This window comes from Dipodomys spectabilis, unplaced genomic scaffold, assembly GCF_019054845.1.
Source record: "Dipodomys spectabilis isolate Male_0828 unplaced genomic scaffold, ASM1905484v1 ptg000365l, whole genome shotgun sequence".
Taxonomy (NCBI): Eukaryota; Metazoa; Chordata; class Mammalia; order Rodentia; family Heteromyidae; genus Dipodomys; species Dipodomys spectabilis.
Genome location: NW_024871042.1, coordinates 12480134 through 12505016, shown reverse-complemented (window position 1 = coordinate 12505016; position 24883 = coordinate 12480134). Strand labels below are relative to the sequence as shown.

At 39.4% G+C, this 24883-nt stretch overlaps 1 protein-coding gene across 9 annotated transcripts in view; it reads right to left on the bottom strand.

The window, feature by feature from the left end:
* Positions 1 to 24404, bottom strand: part of Clasp2 (cytoplasmic linker associated protein 2) — a 209233-nt gene extending 184829 nt beyond the window's left edge. For all 9 annotated transcript variants that reach the window (XM_042666378.1, XM_042666383.1, XM_042666381.1 and 6 more), the window contains exons 1-2: positions 24088 to 24404; positions 1821 to 1899 (exon numbers count right to left, since the gene is read on the bottom strand). In XM_042666378.1, coding sequence (XP_042522312.1) covers positions 1821 to 1899; positions 24088 to 24282 — 274 coding nt within the window. In that variant the 5' untranslated portion in view covers positions 24283 to 24404. The remainder of the gene's footprint in view (positions 1 to 1820; positions 1900 to 24087) is intronic.
* Positions 24405 to 24883: the final 479 nt, after the last annotated feature.

The window sequence follows — 24883 nt, the reverse complement described above, 5'->3', positions numbered from 1 at the left end:
ACATGATTTCATGATTTTGCACTGAAATCCCTTCCTGAGCAGGGTGTGGTGATGATACACAAGTAAAATCCTAGCCCTTTTTTCAAGAAATAAAGGAGGGGGATTGTGAATTTGCAGCCAGGCTGGGCTGCTTAGTAAGACAAGGAATGCATGCATAAATGAGTAAATCCCCTTTTAATACCTATTCTCTTGGAAACAAATAGGACAAGATTTTATTCTGAACTCTATCAGTTATAAATTTTACAAGATAGTGAAATTCTCTAATCTTAAAGTTTTCTTATCTATAATAAGAGTTATTAGTAGGGTGCCGATGACTTATGCCTACAATCATAGGTACTCAGAAAGCTAAGATCTGAGGATTATGGTTTGAATCCTACCTGGGCAGGAAGTCCACAAGCTCCTATCTCCATTAAACCATTCCCTCAAAAGCCAGAAGTGGAGCTCTGGCTCAAGTGGTTGAGTGCTAACTTTGAGCAAAAGAAGCTCAAGAACAGTGGTCAGGCCTGAGCTCAAGCTCCATGACAGGCCCAAAAAAGGGGGGAGAGTGGGGGCAGGGAGAGGAGTTACCAAGGATAAAGATAACAGGAAAAAGGCAAAAGAAGAAGTCAGTTGAGTTAGTGGTCTTCCCTAAAGATCTGTTTAAAACATAATGATCACTGTAGGTAGGGAACAGGAAGGAAAAACTGAGAGGGCAAAGAAAGGGTTGACATGGTTCAAAAAGAAATGTACTCATTACTTATGAAACTGTAGCCCCTCTGTATATTACCTTCATGATAACAATTTAAAAAACTAAATATACACACACACACATCGAGTTGTCATTAAATATAGTGAACAGACAATATATATTATTTGCTGGGCATCCACAGAAGAGCTGTTTACTATGGAGGTTCTCAATATGAATTTGTAAAACAAATGAATCAATCTATCAAAGACTGATCAGAGACACTGATAAAAGGAAAAAAGCTAAAGCATACGTGTTAGTCTATTTTATTCTCCTACCATTGTAAAAGATAAACTATTTTATAAAACACAAAACTAATGATTGGGTGTCCTGACTATTCTTAGTATTCTTTCTGGCATATTATGAGGGGGTGAAACTATGTTTAAAATTCATAAAATATAAGACACATTACTAAACTTACTAAACTAGAACTATGTTTAAAACTTATATAAATTTTAAAAATTAAGTTTGGTGATTATTATTAAATACAAATTATGTTTTGGTTTGGAAAATTTTACTTTTGTACAATACATGTAGTCACAAAAGAAAACCAAATGTATTTGTATTACTATGAGAGTATATGGAGAACATATTTTAGAATTATATTAGTAAGCCGGGTGCCAGTGGCTCACATCTGCAATCCTAGCCACTGAGGAGGCTAAGATTTGAGGATCTCAGTTCAAAGCCAGCCAAGGCAGGAAAGTCTGTAAGACTCTTATTTCCAATTAACTACCAGAAAACTGGAAGTGGTGCTGTGGCTGAAAGTGATAGTGCACTGACCTTGAGCAAAAAAGCTCAGGTAGGCTTTAGATTGCAATCCTTAGATCTCAGCCTCCTGAGCAGCTAGGATTACAGATGTGAGCACTGATGCCTAGAGACTGTTCTTTTTTGTTAACTTCAATGAGAATGTAACTCTATATTTAAACAAATTTAAAATCTTTGGGTAAACTAGAACATTAAGGAGTAGACCTCTGGGATGTACAAAACTGCATTTTTTTACCTTACAGGGAACTAATTCTGTTCAACAAGAACTAGGGGAGAAAAGGCCACTGTATCAAACTCTCAAATGATTTTTAAATAATTAAACTTAACTTACCCAGTGGTATATAGGATTTAAATCGTGTTGATAATCTGTCCACAAAGGCACTTAAAATTTCCAATCCTAATAATGATACCTACAGAAAGAAAGAGATCTTAATGAATAAAAATTATTGATGCATACTTTAATATCAGCATATAATTTCTGACACAGAAATCTTCGCCTATTACCAACTTAAAAAAATGAGACTGTATAAATGACACATGGTCTCCCTGATATGTGGATGTTAAACTCAAAATGCAAGGAGATATGACAAAGTAAACAGGACTCAAGAAACAAAGGACTTCTTAATTTGTCATATTATTTCTAGATAACACGTTCTTGACCTCATATATATATGGTATTTATATGTGTGCACATCTGAAGGAAGCTAGGTGGAAGGCACAGAATCAGTGGGAAAGAGGAAAAAAATACAACAGAGGGGGCCATCAGCTGCACTGAACATTGATGAAAGTGAACTAAGCAACTCAAAGGCAGTGATGGGAGGGAGGGAATGAAAGATTAAGAGGGAACGGCTTACACTTAGCAAAAGGAGTACATATCACCCAATTTGGAAACAACAGCAGTAGTGTAAAAGTTTGTAGAGTCCATAAGCTTTATAGACCACAATAATGACAATGTGCCTTGTGAAGGTTAAAATGTGTCTGTGACTTTAAGTATCACTATCCTACAATACTGTGAAATTTACGTAACTACTTAATCTCAATAAGGAAAAAAAATTTAAAAAAAGAAAAAGCTCAGGGACAGGGACAAAATAAATAAGAAGTACACTTGGGTATTGAAAAAAATGAGACTACAGTATTCAGAGTTAATAGTCATGGAGTTTGGTTATTATATTTTCAAATGGTTCAATAATGATGACAATAACATATTGTAAATATATAGGACAATATTGATAAAGTACATCTGGCAAAAAAAAAAAAAAGTTAATAACTGGTAAATTAGGTGACTAGACCAGTTCTCTGAGTATACTTGCAATCTTTCTATAACTTTGAAATGTTTCCTAAATCTAACAGCTAAAAATAGAAGAACACTCTGTATTTTTGTCTACAATGCAGGAAAATGTCATTTCTACTTTAAGAAAAAGCAATCACCTACAAAATCATAACTGTTGCTGAATCCATCGGAAAGGTGAGGTTGAAAAGTAACTAGCAAAACTGAAATCTTAAAAAAAAAAAAAAAAGACATTGGGGTGGGGCAGTGGCTGGGAATGTGGCTTAGTGGTAGAGTGCTTGCCTAGCATGCACGAAGCCCTGGTTCCATTTCTCAGTTCCACATAAACAGAAAAGGCTGGAAGTGGTGCTGTGGCTCAAGTGGCAGAGTGCTAGCCTCAAGCTTAAAGAAGAACAGGGACAGTGTCCAGTACTTGAGTTCAAGCCCCAGGACTGACAAAAAAAAAAGACATGGTACTATAGCAGTAGGCCACATATTACAGAAGGCAGGAGAAAAATGAAACTAGTATTAAGAAGTCAACTGTACTTAGCAGACTATTGATAAATGAGTGTTGGCCAGTACAAAAATACAGAGCTGGTAGCCATAGACAGGAGACGTTTGTACCCATTCACAGGCTCTATCTACTTTATACTCTCTGGCAAGCTCAGTCCACAAAGCCTCCACACTCATAATTAAGACTGAGGGCTGGGCAGGAAATTGGAGTGTCTCTTTGTAGTAGTATTATGGGGAAAAGGGAGCAGCTGACTGCAGGAAAGGCACAAATGCTTCCATTACTCTTGTCCTACAGGAAAGAAAAGTCCTGAAGGAAAGAGATCCAACAACAATATTACCAGAGGTAATAGGAAACAAAACCATTGCTGTAGAGGAAAGGAAAAAGGTAAAAAGTTCTCTACATTCCTTGGCTCAAATAATTAAAGGTCTTAGTTTTGGAGTTTTTGTTTTGTTTTGTGTTGTGGGGGAGTGGTTCTTGGATGAAGCCTTGCCCCAATAATCAAGGTCAAAGAGCTGAATCTAGATAGGAAAACCAAAAGAATGAATTCCACTCCTCACAACCATGAAATAAGCATGAAATAACCAACAGGTACCTAACACAATGGAAAGAGCAGGAACATGAAAATTCCTGTAAAGCACAGGAAAATAGGAAGGCCTAAAGTTTAGAGCTGGCAGAAATACTCAAGGAAACCCTCCACCAAACAAACCCACTTAAAGAGGAGCCTAGAGAAAACATCAGCTAGGTAACTGTAGCAACCACAATATGCAAATCTAACTCAATTCCTGAATAAGCTGACCTCCTACCTCTACATTATAAACTTAGCAAAAGAAAAGCTTGTCATTTCCAAGCATGAGTAGTAGTTATACCTTAGACTTATACTTCTTGAACACTCTACAGTTTTCAAATAAAAACTGTAAGACACGCAAGAAGAAGAGGATGCCAATGCCAAGGGCAAAGACATCAAGAGAACAAAATATGAAAATAATATATAGGTCTGAACCATCAGAGAACTTAAAATAACAATGACTAGTGTGTTAAGAACAAGTTAAGAACAAGCTCTATTTAAGAACAAGCATAAATTAGTGAGGTATTTCAATACAAGATAAAAATAATGAGTCAAATGCAAATGATTTTTTGAAAACCCTAAAAACTGTACTTTATTAAAAATAAAGAGGTTAAAAGTAACTTAGATGGGTTCAGCAATAGATCTGCCACAGAGAAGAAAAGTGTCAGTGAACTTAACAAGGTTAATAGAAATTACCCAAATTATATAAAAAAGGAAAGAAGACGACGATACAAAACATTCAAGAACAGTAAACAATATCAAATTAGCCTAACATATATGTCATAGGAATTCCAGGAGAAAAAGAGAACAATTAAATGTATTTAGAGAAAATAGTCAAGAATTTGATTTTTTTTTTTTAAAAAGAGCTTCAAAACACGTCTCAGAATATCCCCCCAAAAGGGAAAATTTTAAAAAAGAAAAACCCCAAGATATGTGGTATTCAAATGGTTAAAGTAAAAAAAAAATTCTTAAAGTCAAGAAAATGCAACATAAAAGAAACAAGTATAACAAACTTCTGCCAACAAACTGAAAATCAGGAGATGTGACATCTTAGTACTGAAAAAAAGGCACTCTACCACTTAAGCTACATTCCCAGCCCAAATCTTCTATTCTTTACATGAAGGTCAAGAATCAGCACCAAAGATATGTACCAGTGGGTAACTAGTTTTAAGTAAGGGAAATATTCCAGCTAATAAATGGATGACAATAGAACACCAAGATTTTACAAATCTCAATGTATTAATAGAGATACTTATTAAACATTAATGGATATGAACATCCCAAAAAATAAATTCAGACTTTATGTGACTCTTACTGTAAGGAGAACATTACCTATGAAGTAGTCTTGCTATTAAGAAGAATTGAATCAAATTAAGCTTCAGATGCAACTAATTAAATTACTCTGCTATAGGAAATATAGAAAAATAGCCAAATATTATAGCAATAAAACCAGCAGAGTCCAAAGTATGGGAAAGTACAAATAAAATTCAAGAAACAAGGACACAGGAGAAAAAGAGACTTAAAAAAAAAAAGGCTTAATGTGGAGAACAAAGAATAGCTGACATTGACCAAGAAGCATTGCACTCATAACATGATTTATGGAATGGCAACCCCTTTGTATGGTTACTTAATAACAACAAATATAAAAAGAGACTCAATGAAGATGTGAACACTGGCAATAATAGTAATTCTAATTCTCAGAATCTACAAATATTTATCCTCTATGACAAAAGGGACTTTGCAGGTGTGATTAAGGATCTTGTCAGAGAAATTACTCTGGATTACCTACCCAATGTATCACAAGGAGTCCCTTTTTAACTTTTTTTTTTTTTTGCAGGGGGAGGGTGGTTAGGAGGAGGCAGTACAGGGAATTGGAACTCAGCGTCTTGTTCTCCCCCTTAGCTTTTTGCTCACAGCTGAAGCTCTACTACTTGAGCCATGTCTTCAGTCCAGCTTTTTTTTGGTGATTAACTGGAGATAAGAGTCTCAAACTTTACTGCACAGGCTGGCAGATCCTCAGATTTCAGCCTCCTGAGTAGCTAGGACTATAGGAGTGAGCGTCCAGCATCCAGAATCTAGTTTGGTGTTTTTTTTTGTTTGTTTGTTTGTTTTGTTCTAATGATGACACAAAAGATGTACTCTCTTTGAAGTATATAATAAATAGTTAACTGTAGTCATCATGTTATACATTTCCAGAAAGCTCATGGCCTATAACTAGGGTCTTAACCTTTCCCTGGCAGCTATCATTCTGCTTTCTGTGGCTTTCTTTTTTTTTCTTGCAGATTTCTCATCTATGTAAGATCACAAAATATAGTGTGCCTGCTTTATTTCACTTAACAGAAAGTCTTCCAGGTTGATCCATATTACCACAAACGGCAGGATTTTTCTTGTCTTTTCTTTTTCTGGTTTTTTTTGTTTGTTTTTTGTCGGTCATGGGGCCTGAACTCTGGGTCTGGGCGCTGTCCCTCAGCTCTTCAGCTCAAGGCTAGTGCTCTACCACTGGAGCCACAGCGCCACTTCCAGCTTTTTCTGTTTATGTGGTGCTGAGGAATCGAACCCAGGGCCTCATGCTTGCAAGGCATGCACTCTACCGCTGAGCTACCTTCCCAGCCCCGTCTTTTCTTTTTCTGAATAACATTTCCATGTGTGTACCTGAGTATCACATTTTCTTCATCCATCTGCTTGATAAACATGTGCAAGTTGTGTCCATATCTTAGCTCTTATAAATAATGCTTCAATGAACATGAGTGCAAATCTCTTTGAGTAGTGATTTCATTAGATTTATACTCAGAAATGGGACTGCTGTATCATATGACAGGTCTTTTTTGAGAAATCTCAGTACTATTTCCTATAATGGCTAGCCTAGTTTATATATTCATACCAACAGTGCAAAAAGGCTCCCAACAGTGCAAAAAAGGCTCCTCTTTTTCTACATCCTCACCATCAATTACAATTACTCTGATTTCTTGACAAGAAATATAACAAGTTGGATATGACCCTGCATATGGCTTTGATTTGCACTTCCTTGATGGTTACTGATGTTTAACAATTTTCCTAATCTACAGGCCAGTTTGATGTCTTCTTTTGACATCTTTTCACATACTTCAGCAATTTCACATTTTTTTGTTTTTTTGGGGGGTGGTATTTTATGTGTCTTTATGTTACTCAGTTATATGAGCTCCGTATACATTTCAGACATTAACTTTGATAAGTATATGCTTTGCAATTATTTTGTTCCACAGTAGGCTGGGTTTTTTGCTGCTGTTGTTTTGCTGTTTCTTATGCTATGCAGAAACTTTTTAATGTAGTCCCACTTGATTTTTATTAGTTTGCCTGTGCTTTTGGTATTAAATCCAGAAAAACCATTGCTAAGATAAATATTAAGACAAATTTTCTGCTTTCTTCCAAGAGGTGCTTTTTTTTTTTGGATGGTACTGGTATATGAACAGTCTTGTCCTTGTTAGGCAGGTGCTTTACCATTTGAACCATGCCCCCAAGCCCTTTTAGTTTTCTTCTTTTTTTGAATAAGGTCTCAGATTTATTTTATTTACACTTCCCCCATAAATGGGATGATAGATAGATAGACAGACAGACAGACAGATGATAGACAGACAGAGACAGACAGACAGACAGACAAGCAGACAGACAGTAGATAGACAAATGCCCAACCTTGTTGATAAAGAGGTCTTAGACTTTTTGCCCCAGCTGGCTTTTAATCAAGATCCTCTTAATCTCTGTCTTTTGAATAGCAAGGACTACAAGAATCAGCTACTTGGGCTGGCTCTTTAAAAGTATTTATGTTTTTGGGTCTTATATTTAAATTTTTAAATTCTTTATGCATATAGTGTAAGATAATCTTCAATTTCAGTTCTTTTGCACCCAATACCATTAATTAAAGAGACTTCCATTTTCCTAAAATGTATTCTTAGTATCTTTGTCAAAAAGGGGCTGGGAATGTGGCTCAGTGGTAGAGTGCTTGCCTTGCATGCACGAGGTCCTGGGTTCAATTCCTCAGCACCACAGAAAAGGCCGGAAGTGGCACTGTGGCTCAAGTGGTAGAGTGCTAGCCTTGAGCTGAAGAGCTGAGGGACAGTGCCGAGGCCCAGCGTTCAGGCCCCACGACCGACCCAAAAAAAAAAGAAGTAGTTGGTCATATATGTGGGGAGTTATTTCAAAGTTCTTTAAAAGAGGGAGTCTTCCTAAGGGTAAGTCTTTATAAGAAGGAAATGAAGAATCAGTCAGAGGAGATATGATAGATTATGAAGCAGGGGTCAGAGAAAAAGTTTTGAAGATGTTAACTGCTAGGTTTGAAGATGGAAAAAGGTGTTATGAGATAAGAAATGCAAGCAGCCTGTAGAAACTAAGAAACTGTCCCTTAATATCTTTAGAAGGAATCAATCCTGATGATATCTTGGCTTTATCCCAGTGAAAACCATTTCAGACTTCGAACCTCAAGAAGCACATGTGTTGTTATAAGCTAAGTGTGTGATAATTTGTTATAGCAGCAATACAAAATTAATATGCATTCGCAAATGACAATGCATATCTTATTTGGATCCTAACTTTTCTTAGAGTAATTTTAAATGTTGGAAATCTAAATGCTAGATATTTGGTATCGAGGAATTGTTTTTGTAAATGCATATAACATTGTATATAATGACATTTTTGTTTGTTCTCTGTTTTTTTAAGAAAGGGTCTTGCAGTGTAACCCAGGCTGGCCTGAAACTCAGTGAGTGGCCTCAAACTCATTGCCTCCGACTTAGAATCATCCTGCCTGAGCCTCCCAAGTTCAGGTATTATAAGCATGGGCAACAACATTAATCACATGTTAACTTTTTTTTATAATAATGACATTTGAACTCAGGGCTTCACAACGTATTGGGCAGGAACTCTACCACTTAAGCCAACTTTTTAACTCAGCTTTTCTCCTTCCTTGCTTCATTCCTTCTTTGCTTCCTGCCTGCCTACCTGAAGTTAGGTTTGAATTCAAGACTTTGGTCTTGCTACATAGATGCTCTGTCATTAGTCATGTCCTTAGCCACATGTTTATCTTTAAAGAACACTTTTCCTTGAGATACAAACCTAACACTAGAAAGCACTATGAGTAAAAATATGACATCAATGAATTATGACAAAATGGTGGAGCAGAATTGGCTATGTGCTGAAGAATGCTGTGGCTGAATTTATTTTACTACCTATTTTTATGTTTTTATTTAAATCTTTGCTTTTTTTCTTTAAAAAGTATAGAATGATGGGTGCCTGTGCTTAAGCCTATAATCCTAGTTACTCAGGAGACTGAGATCTCAGGTTAAAGCAAGCCCAGGTAGAAAAGCCCAAGAGATATCTCCAAAATAACAAGCAAAATGCTGGGCTAGGAGCATGGTTCAAGTGGTAGAGTGCCAGCTGTGAGCAGTAAAGTTGAGAAAAGCACAAGGCCATAAGCTCAAAATCAGTACTAGAAAATTAACTAATTATCAGAGCAAGCATTATTCTAAATAGTGAAGTGTTAGACTATACTCATGAAACACAAGAAAAGCAAAAGGTTTCTCACCCACCTTATTTTTTGCTGATCCTGAGGGATGAACTCAGTGCCTAGGTGCTATCTCTTAGCTTAAGCCACAGCTCCACTTCAGGCTTTTTTGTTTGTTAATTGGCTGATAAGTCTCATGGACTTTCCTGGCTGGTCTGGCTTTGAACTGTAACTCTCAGCTCTCAGCCTCCTGAGTAGCTAGGATTATAGGTGTGAACTACTGGTACCCAGCGTGTGTGTATGTGTGTGTATAGATCTCCTGGTGTGTGTGTGTGTGTGTGTGTGTGTGTGTGTGTGTGTGTGTGTGTGTGTGTGTGTGTGTGTGTGTGTGGTGTGTGTGGTGTGTGTGGTGTGTTGTGTGTGTGTGTGTGTGTGTGTGGTGTACTACCAGTACCCAGCGTGTGTGTATGTGTGTGTATAGATCTCCTGGTGTGTGTGTGTGTGTGTGTGTGGTGTGTGTGGTGTGGTGTGTTGTGTGTGTGTGTGTGTGTGTGTGTGTGTGTGTGTGTGTGTGTGTGTATAGATCTCCTGCTGCCCCTTAGCTCTACCATTTGAGTCCATTTCAGTCATTTCTACTTTTTGGATTTTTAACGGCTAATTAGAGATAAAAATCTCATGGGTTATCTTTCTACCTGGGTTGGCTTCAAACTGCAATCTTCTTATCTCAGTCTCCTAAACAGCTAGAAATACAGGTGTGAGCCACTGGTGCCCAGCTTGCCTACACTCTAAACTCATCCTCATCCTATGTATTCTGGCCTAAACACTAAAAGCAACCAAAAGTAAATAATAGAAAGGAGGCACGTCATTATACTTTGGTATTATATACAGAGAACACTGAAAGGAAAAACACTCACAAAATGCAGGAAGACAAATCTTTTAATTATACCATGTCTTGGCTAACCACGAAAATCAATATACCAAATGCCATTCCATTTCTACACATCATAAAATACAATTTTCAGAAAACATAATTGTCAGAACAAATACTATTTATACTACTCTCAAAACTATAAGTTATCCAGGAGTAAATTTAACAGAAAACATGCATAAGACCAACTTGGAGAAAATAAACATCAAAGATATTAAAGATGCCTAAAAAATTTTTACGGTCAATATTATAAGGATATCAATTCTCCCTAAAGAATGATGTCCAATTAATTCTAATTAGGAAAAAAGCCCCATTTTTTAGTGCAAGTTGACTAGCTGATTCTAAAATTGCATTGGCTAGTAAACACCTAATAATAACCCCTGTGCTGATAAAGAATATGCTAGGTGAACATGATGTGGCAAAAATCAGGATTTACAAATGGAGCCATAAATAGTTTTCTAAACTTCTATTTGGACATCTTTCAACTTTAGTAGAATACCTATGTCTCAGGAATAAAACTAACAGGAGCAATCTTCCAATTTGGTCCTTGTCACTTCCTTAGAAACTCAAATATCTCTAATTATAACCCTTAAAGTTAAAAACATCTCTCTCTAAAAGCATAATACACCTCTAACAGGTAGAAAAACCAAAATTCTAAAAGTCAATTTGGGGACTAAGGCCAAGCTTCAATTTTAGTGTGTTTTTAAATCCTAAAATTCAAACTAAAAATAATGATAATAATAGAGCTGGGAATGTGGCCTAGTGGTAGAGTGCTTGCTTAGCGTGCATGAAACCCTGGGTTCAATTCCTCAGTACCGCATACACAGAAAAAGCTGCAAGTGGTGCTATAGCTCATGTGGTAGAGTGCTAGCCTTGAACAAAAGAAGCTCAGAGACAGTGTCCAGGCCCTAAGCTTAAGCCTCAGGACTGGCAATATAATAATAGTAATAGTAATAATAATAAATCCAAGTGTGGTGGCTTACATCTTTAATTCTAGCACTCTAGAGATTGAAGCAGAATGAATACAAGCTTGGACTACATAGAGAGATTTTATCTAATTAATTAAACTCACATGTCTTGTCACTACAGCTACAGTTCCAATTCAATAGAATGTATAAAGTGTCAAATCATTTAGAGCAGAAATGCTGTCAAAGCAAAATATCAAGTTGTTTTATTTTTTTGCGACAGGATCTTATTATGTATCCCATGGTTGACATCAAACTCACAATCTTCCTGCAACCATTCCTGAATGCTGATATTATATGCTTGAGCTACTATGTCTGGCTTCATCAGATTATTTTTATATAAATAAGTCACTTAACAAAATGGGGCTGGGAAGGTGGCTCAGTGGTAGAGCGCTTGCCTTGCATGCCTGAGGCCCTGGGTTCGATTCCTCAGCACCACATAAGCAAAAAGAAAAAAGCTGGAAGTGGCGCTGTGGCTCAAGTGGTAGAGTGCTAGCCTTGAGCTGAAGAGCTGAGGGACAGCGCCCACCAGGCCCAGAGTTCAGGCCCTACGACTGGATCCAAAAAAATAAAAAAATAAAAGGTCAACATAGAGTGAAAGTTTATTCTAAAAAAAAAACCAAATTCATTTAACAAAGTCACTTAAAAACTAAAAATAGTGATTAACTCTCAGTAGATCAGGTAGATAAGAAAAGGAAAATATGACCTGATATTTCCACTTCTGGACATATATCCAACAACAATGGTTCTTAAAGGGAGTGGGAATGGGGAATACACAATGGTACTATCAAGAGGTATGCAATCTATTAAGTACAAGGTCATATTTGGCAGTCCCACTGATGGACATTCAAGTACATGAAACACCTGTTTAAAGGAAAGTGAACCTACAAGTTAACCATCCCATTCTCCTTTCTCACATGGTTGTAGTGCATGAGTTTTCCAAAATTACAACCAACAAATAAATAAAGGGGAAAAAAAAATCAAATCTACTTTCATTTATAGATCCAAAAATTATTAAAAGCTCATCAAGGGCTGGTGTCAGTGGCTAGGCCTGTAGTCCTACTATTTGCCAGCCTTGAGCAAAGAAGCTCATGAACAGTGCCTGGGCCCTGAGTTTAAGTCCCAGTACTGGTGTGCATGCACGTGCATGCGTGCACGCGCGCACACACACACACACACACACACACACAATTATGGGTATAAGTACTAAAAAAATGTGTCCACCTAACAATGGGAGAAGAAATTCTAATTCCTTCCATTTTCTCAGTGAGAAAGAAAGCAAGACCTTAGTTGACAGTGTTAATGGGAGAGACTGGCAAGTTTGAGAATAGAGGAATAATGTAAAATAGTTGTTAAAAGTGAAAAATGAATGATGTAAGAAAATTCAGTATGACTACTAGGCAGTATTAGGTGACATCTTGAAGTTCCCAGAATTTAAATTGAAACCAGTTAAAAGGATTTTGTGTTTTCCTCCATTCATCTTTATTGCCCTGGTGCAGGTACAGGATAGGCAGGAGTCAGTTAATACCTAAATTTAGTATCACATGAGGACCAAAAAGCAAGAGTGAGAAAGGAGATGAAAAATAAGAATGAATGTAAGAGGAGTCAGGGCAAGAAGATGGATTGAAAACATTCATTATTGCTCCTGATTAAAGGAGAAAAATCTAATGACACAAAAACAAACACATTCTAATCAGGGGAAGAATGAAGACTACAAGGAGTTCATGAGGACACTGGAAGTATGGAGAAGCCAACAAAGCAAAATAAAAGTGGCAACGAATTTGGAACCCGTGTCCAGCTTCCCCAGCTGGAGACAAGGAATTGGGAACACAGTAAGACCAAGTAAAATCAGACAGTCCTGCAAGGAATTACCAAACTCAAATGCAGAGGAAAAAGAAACAAATCTCACAAACCTTTCAGCCAATCCAGGGACTTGGGAGGTGGGATCAATCTGCTGTGACTGGCTAGTGTACAAAAACAAAGACATTCTGTATCCCCCATATCACAGAGCAATAAAATGTGGTCATCTTGAGGTTTCTCTTGCAGCCCAGAGACAAGCAATAACAGCTTAACCGCCCAGAGGACACTTTGCCACAGATCTGGGGTATAAATCAGTTATAAGTGGTGCGGGAGGACAGAACAACTGGCAGGGAACAACAAAAGTTTCAGCTGCAGGAAGCTAGGCTACAGCCAAAAAGCCAGTGCTGACATGAGACAAGAAAACTGCAGTACCAGGAGAGGAAGGATTGGGAAAGCCCCCCTAAGCCAGGGAGAAAAAAGCACTTGGACAGGGGCTGTGTGTCCCACCACAGAAAGTGCTGTAGTATCCCAAAAATTGAGGATCTGCCACCAAGCGATACAGCAGCTTAAAATAGTCCAGCACAGCCATTTATTAGATAGAGGCAGCTATATACCTAATCTGGCAGATAGGAGCCAAACAACAGAGGCATAAGCTGTCAGCTTCATCTCTCAAGTCTCTTCCCCTAGGTAACTAACGGAGAAATAGCCCTCACACCCAGGCCCAAAATGCATACCCAGACTTTTGCAACCAGAGATATCTATATGTAAATATATGTAAATAGACATAAAAGAGTAATCAAAAACTCATAATTGAGCAAAAGAGCCAAGTAAGAACATGAAGCTTAGAGTTCAAGCCCAACACAAAAATAACCACCACCAATCCCAAATCATGGACATGAGCTCCACTTCCCAAATTTAATTGAAACAAAACAAAAAATAGGCTGGGAATGTGACTTAGTGGTGCTGAGGCTCAAGTGGTAGAGTGCTAGCCTTGAGCAAAAGAAGCTCAGGGACAGTGCCCAGGCCCTGAGTTCAAGCCCCAGGACTGGCAAAAAAAAGAAAAAACAAAACAAAACAAAACAGGTGAAAGTCTAGGTATCAGAACAGAAGTTGAAAACCGGGTATTATACGTTGAAGGAAAAGCAGAGGAATTTGATCAGTCAAAAAGACATACCACAAGAACTTAAAAGACCTCTCAAACTCCATCAAAAGATCAAATCCAGCCAGGTGCAAGTAGCTCATGCCTATCTATTCAGGAGGCTAAGATCTGAGGATCCAGCCAGTCAAGACAGGGAAGTCCATGAGACTTTACCTCCAACTAACCACCAAAAAGCAAGAGGTGAAGATATGGTTCAAGTGGAAGAAAGGACAGCACCCAGGTTGAGTTCAAGCCCCAGGACTGGCAACACACGTGTGCACCATGCAGGCATATGCGTGCACATACAGACACACACATACACACAAACACACACAGGATAAAATCTACAAGTTATGGGAAATATATGAGAAAAAAAGAATTAATAACTGAAGACATTAAGAACTTATTCAGCAAAATAATGCACAGAAAATTTCCCCAACCTCAATCTTTTTTCTCTAAAAAGAAAAGATCAAGCTGGGCGCTGGTGGCTCACACCTGTAATACTAGCTACTCAGGAGGCTGAGATCTGAGGATCGCGGTTCAAAGCCAGCCCAGGCAGGAAAGTCTGTGAGACCCTTATCTCCAATAAACCACCAGAAAACTGTAAGTGGTAGAGTGTTTGCCTTGAGCTGAAGAGCTGAGGGACAGCGCTCAGGCCCAGAGTTCAAGCCCCACGACCGACAAAAAAAAGAAAAAAAAGAAAAGATCAAACATCCTTTAGACACACAGCAAAAACACTAAATATTCAAACTTGCAAAGGAGAGGAGTCAAGGAAGGTCCATTAGAATAACACGTTTCATTGCCGACAGTAAAACGAAAGGAGAGCATGAAAAGACCTAATTTAAGGCCCTGAAAAGCAACTTTTAACCAAGACACTATCCTTCAGAACTAGAGACATAAAAACTTTCCATGATAAAAGCTGAAGGAACTAGGCCACAAGAAGTACATAGAAATATCCTACCTGAAGAAAAAGATAATCAAACAGAAAAATATAGGAAAAAATAAACCCTACTACAAGAGATTAGCAGAGCAGGAGAGGAAAGAAGCAAGCATAACAAAAACAATAAAGTGACAGGAAATGTGACATACCTCTTAATATTAATGTTAAATGTCAATGAGCTCGCCTCTCCAATCAAGACACAGAATAGAAACTTGGGATTAGAAAACAGGATCCAATTATTTGTTGCCTGCAAAAAAACATACCTCACTGACAAAGACAAATACAGCCTCAGAGTAACAGGATGGAAAAACACCTTCCAAGCAAATGGACACTCAAATCAAGCAGGAAGAGCGATCCTTACAATGCTGCCACATCACTAATGGACATAGCCAAAAGATAGTAAGTCAATATATCAGAAGGACACCTGCGTATCTATATTTATTGCAGCACTGTTCACAATTGCCAAATGATGGACTCAGTCAAGGTGCCCAATAAATGAATGGATAAAAAGAGATATGACTAGCTGGGTGCCGGTGGCTCACCCCTATAATCCTAGGTACTCAGGAGACTGAGATCTGAGGACTATGGTTCAAAGCCAGCCGTGGCAGTAAAGTCCATGAGACTCTTATACCTCCAATTAACAGAAAACCCAAAGTGGTGCTGTGGCTCAAGTGGTAGAGCGCTCACCTTGAGCTGAAGAGCTCAGGGACAGTGCCCAGGCCCAGAGTTCAAACCTCACAACCAACCAAGAGAGAGAGAGAGAGAGAGAGAGAGAGAGAGAGAAAGGTGACTGATACACACATACACACATATTCATGTACAGGCAATGGAATATTTCTATAAAACATGAAATCATGTCATTTTCTGAAAAATAGATACAATTGGAGACATCATATTGGGACGAACCAAATTCAAAAAGTAATGGTATATTTTTTTTCACTAAAACACTACACATAGATACAGACATATGTTTATATGTCTGTGTCCATATACACAATTATTTATGTAGATAAAGAACACCAAACTCCTCTATTTAGAAGGGAAAAGGAGAAGGGAAAAAGAAAGTGAATAATTTTGTGATAATACAAGTCTACATAAAACAGCACAAAAAAATCTCAATGGGAGTTGTTGATCAATAGAGGAATGGGAGGTAGGAAAAAAAAAGCTGACACAGTGCCAGTTTCTTTATTCAAGAGGCTGAAGCAGGAAAACTGCCAAGTTTAAATAAGGCCAGCCTAGGCTACACTGCAAGATCTTGTGTCAAAAAAATAAATAAATAAATAAAAACAAAGAAACAAACAAAAAACAATACAATGAACATCATATGGCACAGTCAGATTCAAATTAGGTATACTGAAGAAATGAGTTTCAGAATTTAGAGCTACAGGTCTGGGAAGTTGGCTCAGTGGTAGAGCGCTTGCCTTGCATGCCTGAGGCCCTGGGTTCGATTCCTCAGCACTATATAAGCAAAAAGAAAAAAAAAAGCCAGAAGTGGTGCTGTGGCTCAAGTGGTAGAGTGCTAGCCTTGAGCTGAAGAGCTGAGGGACAGCGCTCAGGCCCAGAGTTCAGGCCCCACAACCGGAACAAAAAAAAAAAAAAAAAAAAGAATTTAGAGCTACAGAATAGCACAATCCTCAAAAATAATGTCACTTTTAAAGTCTGAATCAGCAGCAATCACATATCTATAGAGGTCTAAAATTAGAAGTTGTAGCATTACAGCAATTACATGTACTGCTATAGCCATGTGACCATTATTATGTCTTTCTGTTTAGTCAGACAGGTATATTTACATAAAGAAATAGCCAGCCCTCTATATTCAAGAGTTATGCATCCTCAGAGTCCAGTAACCTCAAAAGAAAAGTGTTTGAAGAAAAATGATGGATTTGTACTGAACACATAGACATTTTTCCTTGTCATTATTCCCTAAACAATATAGCAACTATTTGCATAGTATTTGAATTATACTAGGTAAATCTACAAATTAAAGTATTTAAGAGGGTATGTATAGATTATATATAAAAACTTTGGGCTGGGAATGTGGCTTAGTGGTAGAGTGCTTGCCCAGCATACATGAAACCCTGGGTTTGATTCCTCAGTACCATATAAACAAAAAAGGCCGGAAATGGAGCTGTAGCTCAAGTGGTAGAGTACTAGCCTTAAGCAAAAGAAGCTCAGGGACAGTGGCCAGGCCTTACGTTCAAGCCCCAGGACTGGCAAAAACCAAAAGCCTATATTAGAAAAGACCTGAGCACCTGTGGGCTTTAATATCCAAAGGAGGGAGGCCTCTGAAACCAATCCTGTTAAGGGGATTTGTTGGAGGTGTTTTAAAAAGTCATATGTATTAGACATTATCTATACATTTTATTTCAGGATTAAATTATGTATAGCAGTATTTTTTAAAGTATGTATATTATGACAAAGCAAACAAGACTTGAGAAACAAAGGACCTCCACTCATCTGGTCCTATCATTACTAAATGACCCCATGCTGCTGACCACATACATGGTATATATGTGCACATCTGAGGGAAACTAGGAGAAGGGCACAGAAGCAGAGGGAAACAGGAGAAAACATACAACAGTGGTACCATCAGCTGCACTGGACGTTGATCAAAACAAACTAAGCAACTCAATGGCAGTGATGGGAAGGAGGGAGGGAAAGAGGGAACAGCTGACGCTAAGCAAAAGGAAAGAAATGTACATATCACCCAATGTGGAAGAATAGCTGTATTGTCAAAACTCATAGAATTCACAAACTTTATATATAAACCATGATAAAGACAATTTGCCCCATGGGGGAGAAAAGTATATATTAGATATTAGTTATACATTTTATTTCAGGATTGTAAAGGGAACATTTAAATAAGGACATGAAACAGGAATAATGACACATGCCTATAAATCCAGCATTTATGAGGCTGAAGCAAGAGGATCAAGGCCAGTATATAGTTAAGATTCCATCTCAACAACAACAAAGGAAGACACTGAATGTAACAGGACCGAAAACCACTAACCTAAACAAATTCTCATGCATATGTATAGCATAATAATATAAAGGGGCAATGTTAATAGTAAAAAGATCATCAGCTTATACAGCAGATAAAATGAACAGGAAAGATTCATATACACTAAAAAGTAGATAAACTGTGCTCTATTTTTTTACTAACTAAAAATTGATACATTTTATGATAACTTATAAGAAATAAAACTGAGATCATGCTGATGTTGAAAAGTAATGTCCTTGGGAATGCCAAGTGCGCTGAGGTTTTGGATTTCCAGAAGAAATACTAGCATATTTCTAAACCTAGCACTATTATAATATAAATGGTACTTATTATTTTCATCATTTTTTCAGTGTCAGCTTATTGTTACTGCTGCTGTAGGCAGACTGTAAATGCTACTAATCCTCACAATGAAGAAAAGTGAAGAGACAGCTGACAAATAACAAGACATCAAAAAAATATATATTAAAGAAGAAATAAGAGTCAGATGCCAGAGGCTAGCATCTGTAGTCCTAGCTACTTGGAAAGCTAGGATTGGGAAGATCAAAGTTTAAGGACAGCCTGGGCAGAAAACTTCATAAAGACCCCCTTGTCAAAGAACTAGATGAGGTGTACAAATCTATCATCCCAGCTATAATAGGAAGTATAAAGTAGATTGAGTGGCAGCCTAGGCAAGTGTCCAAGGAAACTGCATCTCAAAAACCAGAGATAGAATGCCTGTCTAGGAAGCATGAGGCTGAGTTAAAATGGGGAAGGGAGAAGGAAAGGTATAGAGGCATCCTATTCTACCTAGGTTCAATACAGTCAGTAGAATGATCAAAATTACAACCTAAGAGCCAGGAGCCAGGTCTGTAATCCTAGATATTCAGAAGGCTGAGCTCTGAGGATTAGGGTTCAAAGCCAGCCCAGGCAGAAAAGTCCATGAGACTCTTATCTTCAATTAAGCACCAGAAAACCAGAAGTGGTGTTGTGGCTAAAAACGGTAGAGCACTAGTCTTGAGCAGAAAAAGTTCAGGGACAGCAACCAGGCCCTGAGTTCAAGCTCCACAACTGACAAAAAACAAAAACAAAAAACTATGACCTAAAGCAACATACTAATAGCACACTTAGTATATAAAAGAAGGAAATAGTAATACTGGTTTCCTAAAGTCAATTTAAGAGATTAAGTGATCAATACAAACAAAACACTTGAGATAGCACCTAAGAATCACCAATGACTCTTTAAGCAGTGGTTATCATACTTGAAACTTAATTACCATATTGCTTAAAGAAATGTGAAGGCCTCTAAAACTGCAAGATTGTCCTCAGCAAAAGTCAAATGTCAGAGCATATATATCATATATATACTTATTTCCAAATTTTACTTCTCCAGTTATGACATCTGTCCATTTAATATTTTAACTTTGATGTTAAACTCTTCAAACCTAACATAATCAAAACCAAACTTTTTACTTCCTTCACCCAGCTTGTTCTGTTTTTAGCCTTCTCCATTTCAGTATATAGCACCTTTTTAAAAAAAATTTATTTGGTTGTAAAGATGATGCAGAGGGGTTACAGTTACATAAGTAATAAGTACATTTCTTGTTGAACATTGTTAACACCTCATTTTTCTACCACTTCCCCCTCCCAATCACGTTGTAGAGCTCATTTCCAACATAGTGTCTTGTGAATATCACTTCATTGGTTCACCCTTTGTTTATCCATTTTGTTATTCCCCTTCCCTTCCCCAAATCAGATAAATGTATATACAAGACAGAGTACCAGAATCAAAAACAGTGACTACAGGGGATAAACCAAAGGGAAAAAGAAAAGAAGGGGAGGGAAGGAGGGAAGGAAAGGGAGGAAAGAAGAGAGAGAGAGAGAGAGAGAGAAACAACTTCATACAATACATTAAAAACAACATCAAAAACAAAAAACCTCATTTCCCTATCTTGGAAATTAGCATCATTTTATATGGTCATATGAACATAGCTATTGAGCTACTGTGATCCTCTGCTAGGACTATCCTAGACATATACTAATTCTTACAAATGAAGGAAAACATGGAACCTATGTTTCTTTGGGTTTGGCTTGCTTCACGTAGTGATTTTTTTTTCCAAGTCTTTCCATGTCTTTACAAATGGGGTGATGTCATTCTTTCTGATGGAAGCATAGCATTCCATTGTGTATAAATACCACATTTTCTTGACCCATTCATCTACTGAGGGGCATCTGGGCTGGTTCCATATCTTAGTAAATAATGATACAGAACCTTTCATCCCTTGTTCAGACAAGACAATTATCCCTAATTCCTTTCATTTTCTCAATATTTACTGCCAATCCCAAATGAGGTCCTATTGGACCTACCATAACTCATACCGCACATTTTCCACTTTCTCTGCACTGCTACTGCTACCACAGCCCCTACCATGCTGTTTCTTCTGTTGTCCCACTACTAAGGAACTAAGAGACCACCCCCAAATAAAACCCTCAACCATAGTTAGAATAAATTCTAAGCTGGACACCAGTGCACACCTGCAATCCTAGCTACTTAGGATCCTGAGATCTGAGTATGGCTATTCAAAACCAGATTGGGCAGAAAAGTCCATGAGACTCTTATCTCCAATTAATCAAAGAAAAAGACTGAAGTGGTACTGTAGCTCAAGTGGAAAAGCACTAGCCTTGAGCAAAAGGAGCCTAGGGACAGTGCCCAAACCCAGAGTTCAAGGCCCAAGACTGGCAAAAAATAAAATAAAAAGTGTTTGATAAGGCTCTTTCTACCTGCTTTCCCAACTTCATCTTCTTAACATCTCTCATTTAAACTCTAGCCATGATGACTGGCCTTTTTCAAAACTAGGATCTCTTAATTTGCTAAATCTCATTCCTATTTCTTTAGTGTCTGCCACTCAAATGTCACCTCACTTTGTTGAGGTGAATAGGAACACTCCCTTATTCCCTTCACTGTTTTTTCTCCAGCCCATTTAATACCATTAAACACTATAGGGTTATTTTTGTCGGTCGTGGGGCTTGAACTCTGGGTTTGGGCACTGTCCCTGTGCTCTTCAGCTCAAGGTGAGTGCTCTACTGCTTGAGCCACAGCACCACTTCCGGTTTTCTAGTGGTTTATTGAGATAAAAGTCTCATGAACTTTCCTGCCCAGGCTGCTTTAACCACGACCCTCAGATCTCAGCCTCCTGAGTAGCTAGGATTACAGGTGTGAGCCACCAGCACCCAGCTAACACTACAGGTTTTATTCACTCATCTATGTATCCTTCTCCACTAGAACCTAAATCCACAAAATCAATGGTATCTATCCTTTTATTTTTTCACCATCCTATCCAGTCAATGGAATACTAAAAGCCTGTACTTGATAGGTCAACAATATATATCTTAAAGAGAATGACTGAATGAGCCTTTCTTGGTTTTTGTTGTTGTTGTTTCTTTGTTTTTTGAGACAAGGTCTCACTACGTAGCCCAAGCTAGCCTCAAGCTTGCAATCCTCAGCCTTCTTCCTAGTTTAGCTTCTGAATGCTGGGATTATAGGCACATGCTATCATGCCCAGCTGCCTTCTGCTCTTATTCACAGTTGTTTAAACAACATCCAGAATATAGATGATATTCAAAATGTATTGAAGCAAGCCAGGCACCAGTGGCCCATGCCAGTAATCCTACTCAGAAGGCTGAGATTGGAGGGATAGTAGTTTGAAGTCAATTTTTTATACATAAAAAATTGACAGATTGAATTGAATTGAAAGGTACATTTTTAAATCATTTTCTTTAGAAAGAAAGAAAAGAAAAGAAAAAAGGTCAGCTAGGCATTGGTGGTTCATGTCTATTATCATTCCTAATCAAGGATCTAAGTAAGTATCAGGGTTCAAAGCCAGCCTGGGCAGAAAAGTCCATAAAACTTTTATGTCCAGAGGGGTTAACAATGCTCAATAGGAAATGTACTAATTACCTCGTAACTGCAACCCCTCTGTACAGTATTTTTACAATAAAAATATTTAAAAAAGAAAAAAAACTTTTATGTCCAATTAGCCATATGAACGAAAGTGGAAGTGGATCTGTGGCTAAAGTGGTACAGCATCAGCCTTGAAAGGAACAGAGCTAAGGAAAAACACCCTACCCCTGAGTTCAAGCCAAGTCCCACTACATGTGCACGTGAACATGCATGTTGAGTGCAAAAACTCACACACACACACAATTGATGCCCTGTGTAGATAAGAAAGAGGTATAGCATCTAATTCTCAAGTGGAAGAACTGTCATTAAGTGAGGAAAATTATGCATAACATCAAAGAATATTGACTATATAGGTAGAAATACCTATGTAGATTAAATGGTGGCAGCTTAAGGCAATTCTCTCCTAGTTGCTAAATTGTTTCAGGCTGCACTATCTAGTAAGGAACACAAAAGAGAACATGTACTAGAAAGACCTTGGGTCACACCCTTGAAGGAGTCATAGGACCAGCTAACAAAAAATCACAGCACCAAACAGAGCAGAGTTCAACAGTATAACAGAAAACTTGAGAGGCTATGCTACCACAGAAACCAGCCGTGCTCCAAGAAATGAACCTGCTCAACCAGCACCAGATGACAATATATCCTAGAAGTGATATGCTGACTAAATTTACTTAAAGTCAGTAAAGAGGTGATAGATAGAGAATTTATATAGGATATATACTTCACATATACAGCACAAGGAATATATACAGGTGATGTATACAAAAGTCAGTATATGAAAGGTGAATAAATATTACCAAAGAGGTGTGCTACAACAGCCTATGTATATGCCTTTCTTTCAGTGTAAGTAAATTTAGCTTATTTCTTCAAAAAAAAAATCTCTAAATGACTAGTAATAAATACTAACTTTTTCAAAACTTTGACAAGAACAGTTCATATGTAATGGAGCATCAAAGTAGTAAATCCTCAAACTATTTTAATAAAAGTCTAATTTCCCCAAAACTTACAGGGAGTTCACCATTACATCTGCCTCATAACTGTAAAGTCTTTCTTTTCCAGGTACGTAAGTTTAAAACATTCTATTCACGGGATATAAGGATAACATTTTTTAAAAATCCTTCAGCCGAAGTTCTGGAAAGCATTTTAAGGCAACACTGCCACCAGAAGACTACTAAGGAAAGTAACTGGTATCAGCTACAGAACTGGCTAATTGCAGACTATTTACCTGGTCTCTCTCCGTAGCCACATTACCACCTCAACCTGCCAGTTCTACATACTAAATAGCCATTTCTTCTTGTAGCTCATCCTTTAACACACACACACACACACAAAACTTTTCTTCTTTCATCTCCGGTCCCAGCACCAACCAAACCCGGCAGCACATCCGAGTGAGTCCTCGGTAAACACTGGTCAAGCAACACGACGAAGCAGCGTTCAGCTGCTTTCTGGGTCGTGCAGAAAGGCCAAGCATATAGACCATGTCTTGGGGTCAGCATCTCCGCTTTAGCTTTCACAGCAGAGGCAACCGAGGACTCGTTTAAGTCCTCCAGACGATTTAGAGAAGAGAGATCACAGTCTGCCAAGCACCAAACTTATGGAAGAAAAGAAAAGCAATACAACCACCATGGGGGGGGGGGGGGGAGGAGAATTCTTTGAAATCTTTGAACTAAGCATCGTATCCCAGCCAACGTCCTCCACCAGCCATGTGCACGTGTGAGAAGGTCTCCGAACCCCTGTACTGTATCTAGGTTATGTGTTTCCTTCAGCGATGCACAACGTCCTGGGGCCCGGTAGTTCAACAACGTGTTCCGGAATCGCCGCGTCTGTCATTGTTTTACAAGTGTGGAAAAACTTGGGTGGTGGTGGTGGTGGTGGTGGTGGTGGAAGCGAGTTCCCGACCGACGCGGGCTGGCGGGCGGCGCGCCGCGAGACCCCGGCGCTCCCCGGCTCGCGGGCCGGCGCCGCGCCCGGCACCTGGGGGGGAGGGGGGGAGGCTCTCGGGCCGGACGCGCCGCCGGGTTAAAGGGCCGCGGCCGCGGGCCGTCCCGTCCCGCCCCGCCCCGCGCTTACCCGGTAGTTGCTCGAGCCCACCCAGCCGACGAGCGCGTCCACGATCTTATCCAAGCGGCTCGGGTCTTCCTCCAGATCCGGGATGGCGCTGGGGGAGCCGAGGTAGAGCAGGAGTTCCGAGCCGGCCTGCAGTCGGCTGCCCACCTCCTTCTGCAGCACCTGGGCGCTGAAGTACTCCGCGCTGCGGGGCTCCATGGCTGCGCCCGCCCGTCCGGAGCTAACTTCTCACCGAGCGCCGCCCAGCCGCCACTCCGAGCCCCTGAGGGAGCCGGAGGGGACGCCCTGGTCCGCACGAGGCGCCGCTCCCGGGGCACGGCGGGGCGGCGTCGGGAGGGGGGAGGGGTGGAGGGAGGATGGTGGGAAGCGCCAAACACCCCGCGGCCCCCAAACTAGTCAAACTCGGCGCCCCCCAGCCCCAGCCCGCTTCACAGGCCGCGGCCGCCGGTGACGTCAGCGCGCGCGTGACGTCAGCGCGACGCCGCAGAGAGCCCGCCCCCTCGCCCGGCTATCATCAGGAGGTGGCGACGGCAGCAGCCGCGGCCCAGGAAATAATGGGAATAATGCGAGCGATCGCGGAATCTGCTGGGGACGGAGGGATCGGGGGTGAGGTGGGGGGGCCCGGCCGGTCCTGGGGTCCAGCTGGAATCGGCCCTCGAGGGGGCTGGCAGCTCTCCGCCAGGCGCCTTGGACTTGTGAAAAGTTTCTGGTACTTGGAATCTCCCGCCCCCTCCCTCCGCCCAGGCCATTTCCTTCTAAAGCCAGACTGCAGCTTAATGTTCTTCTTCCTCAAAAACCT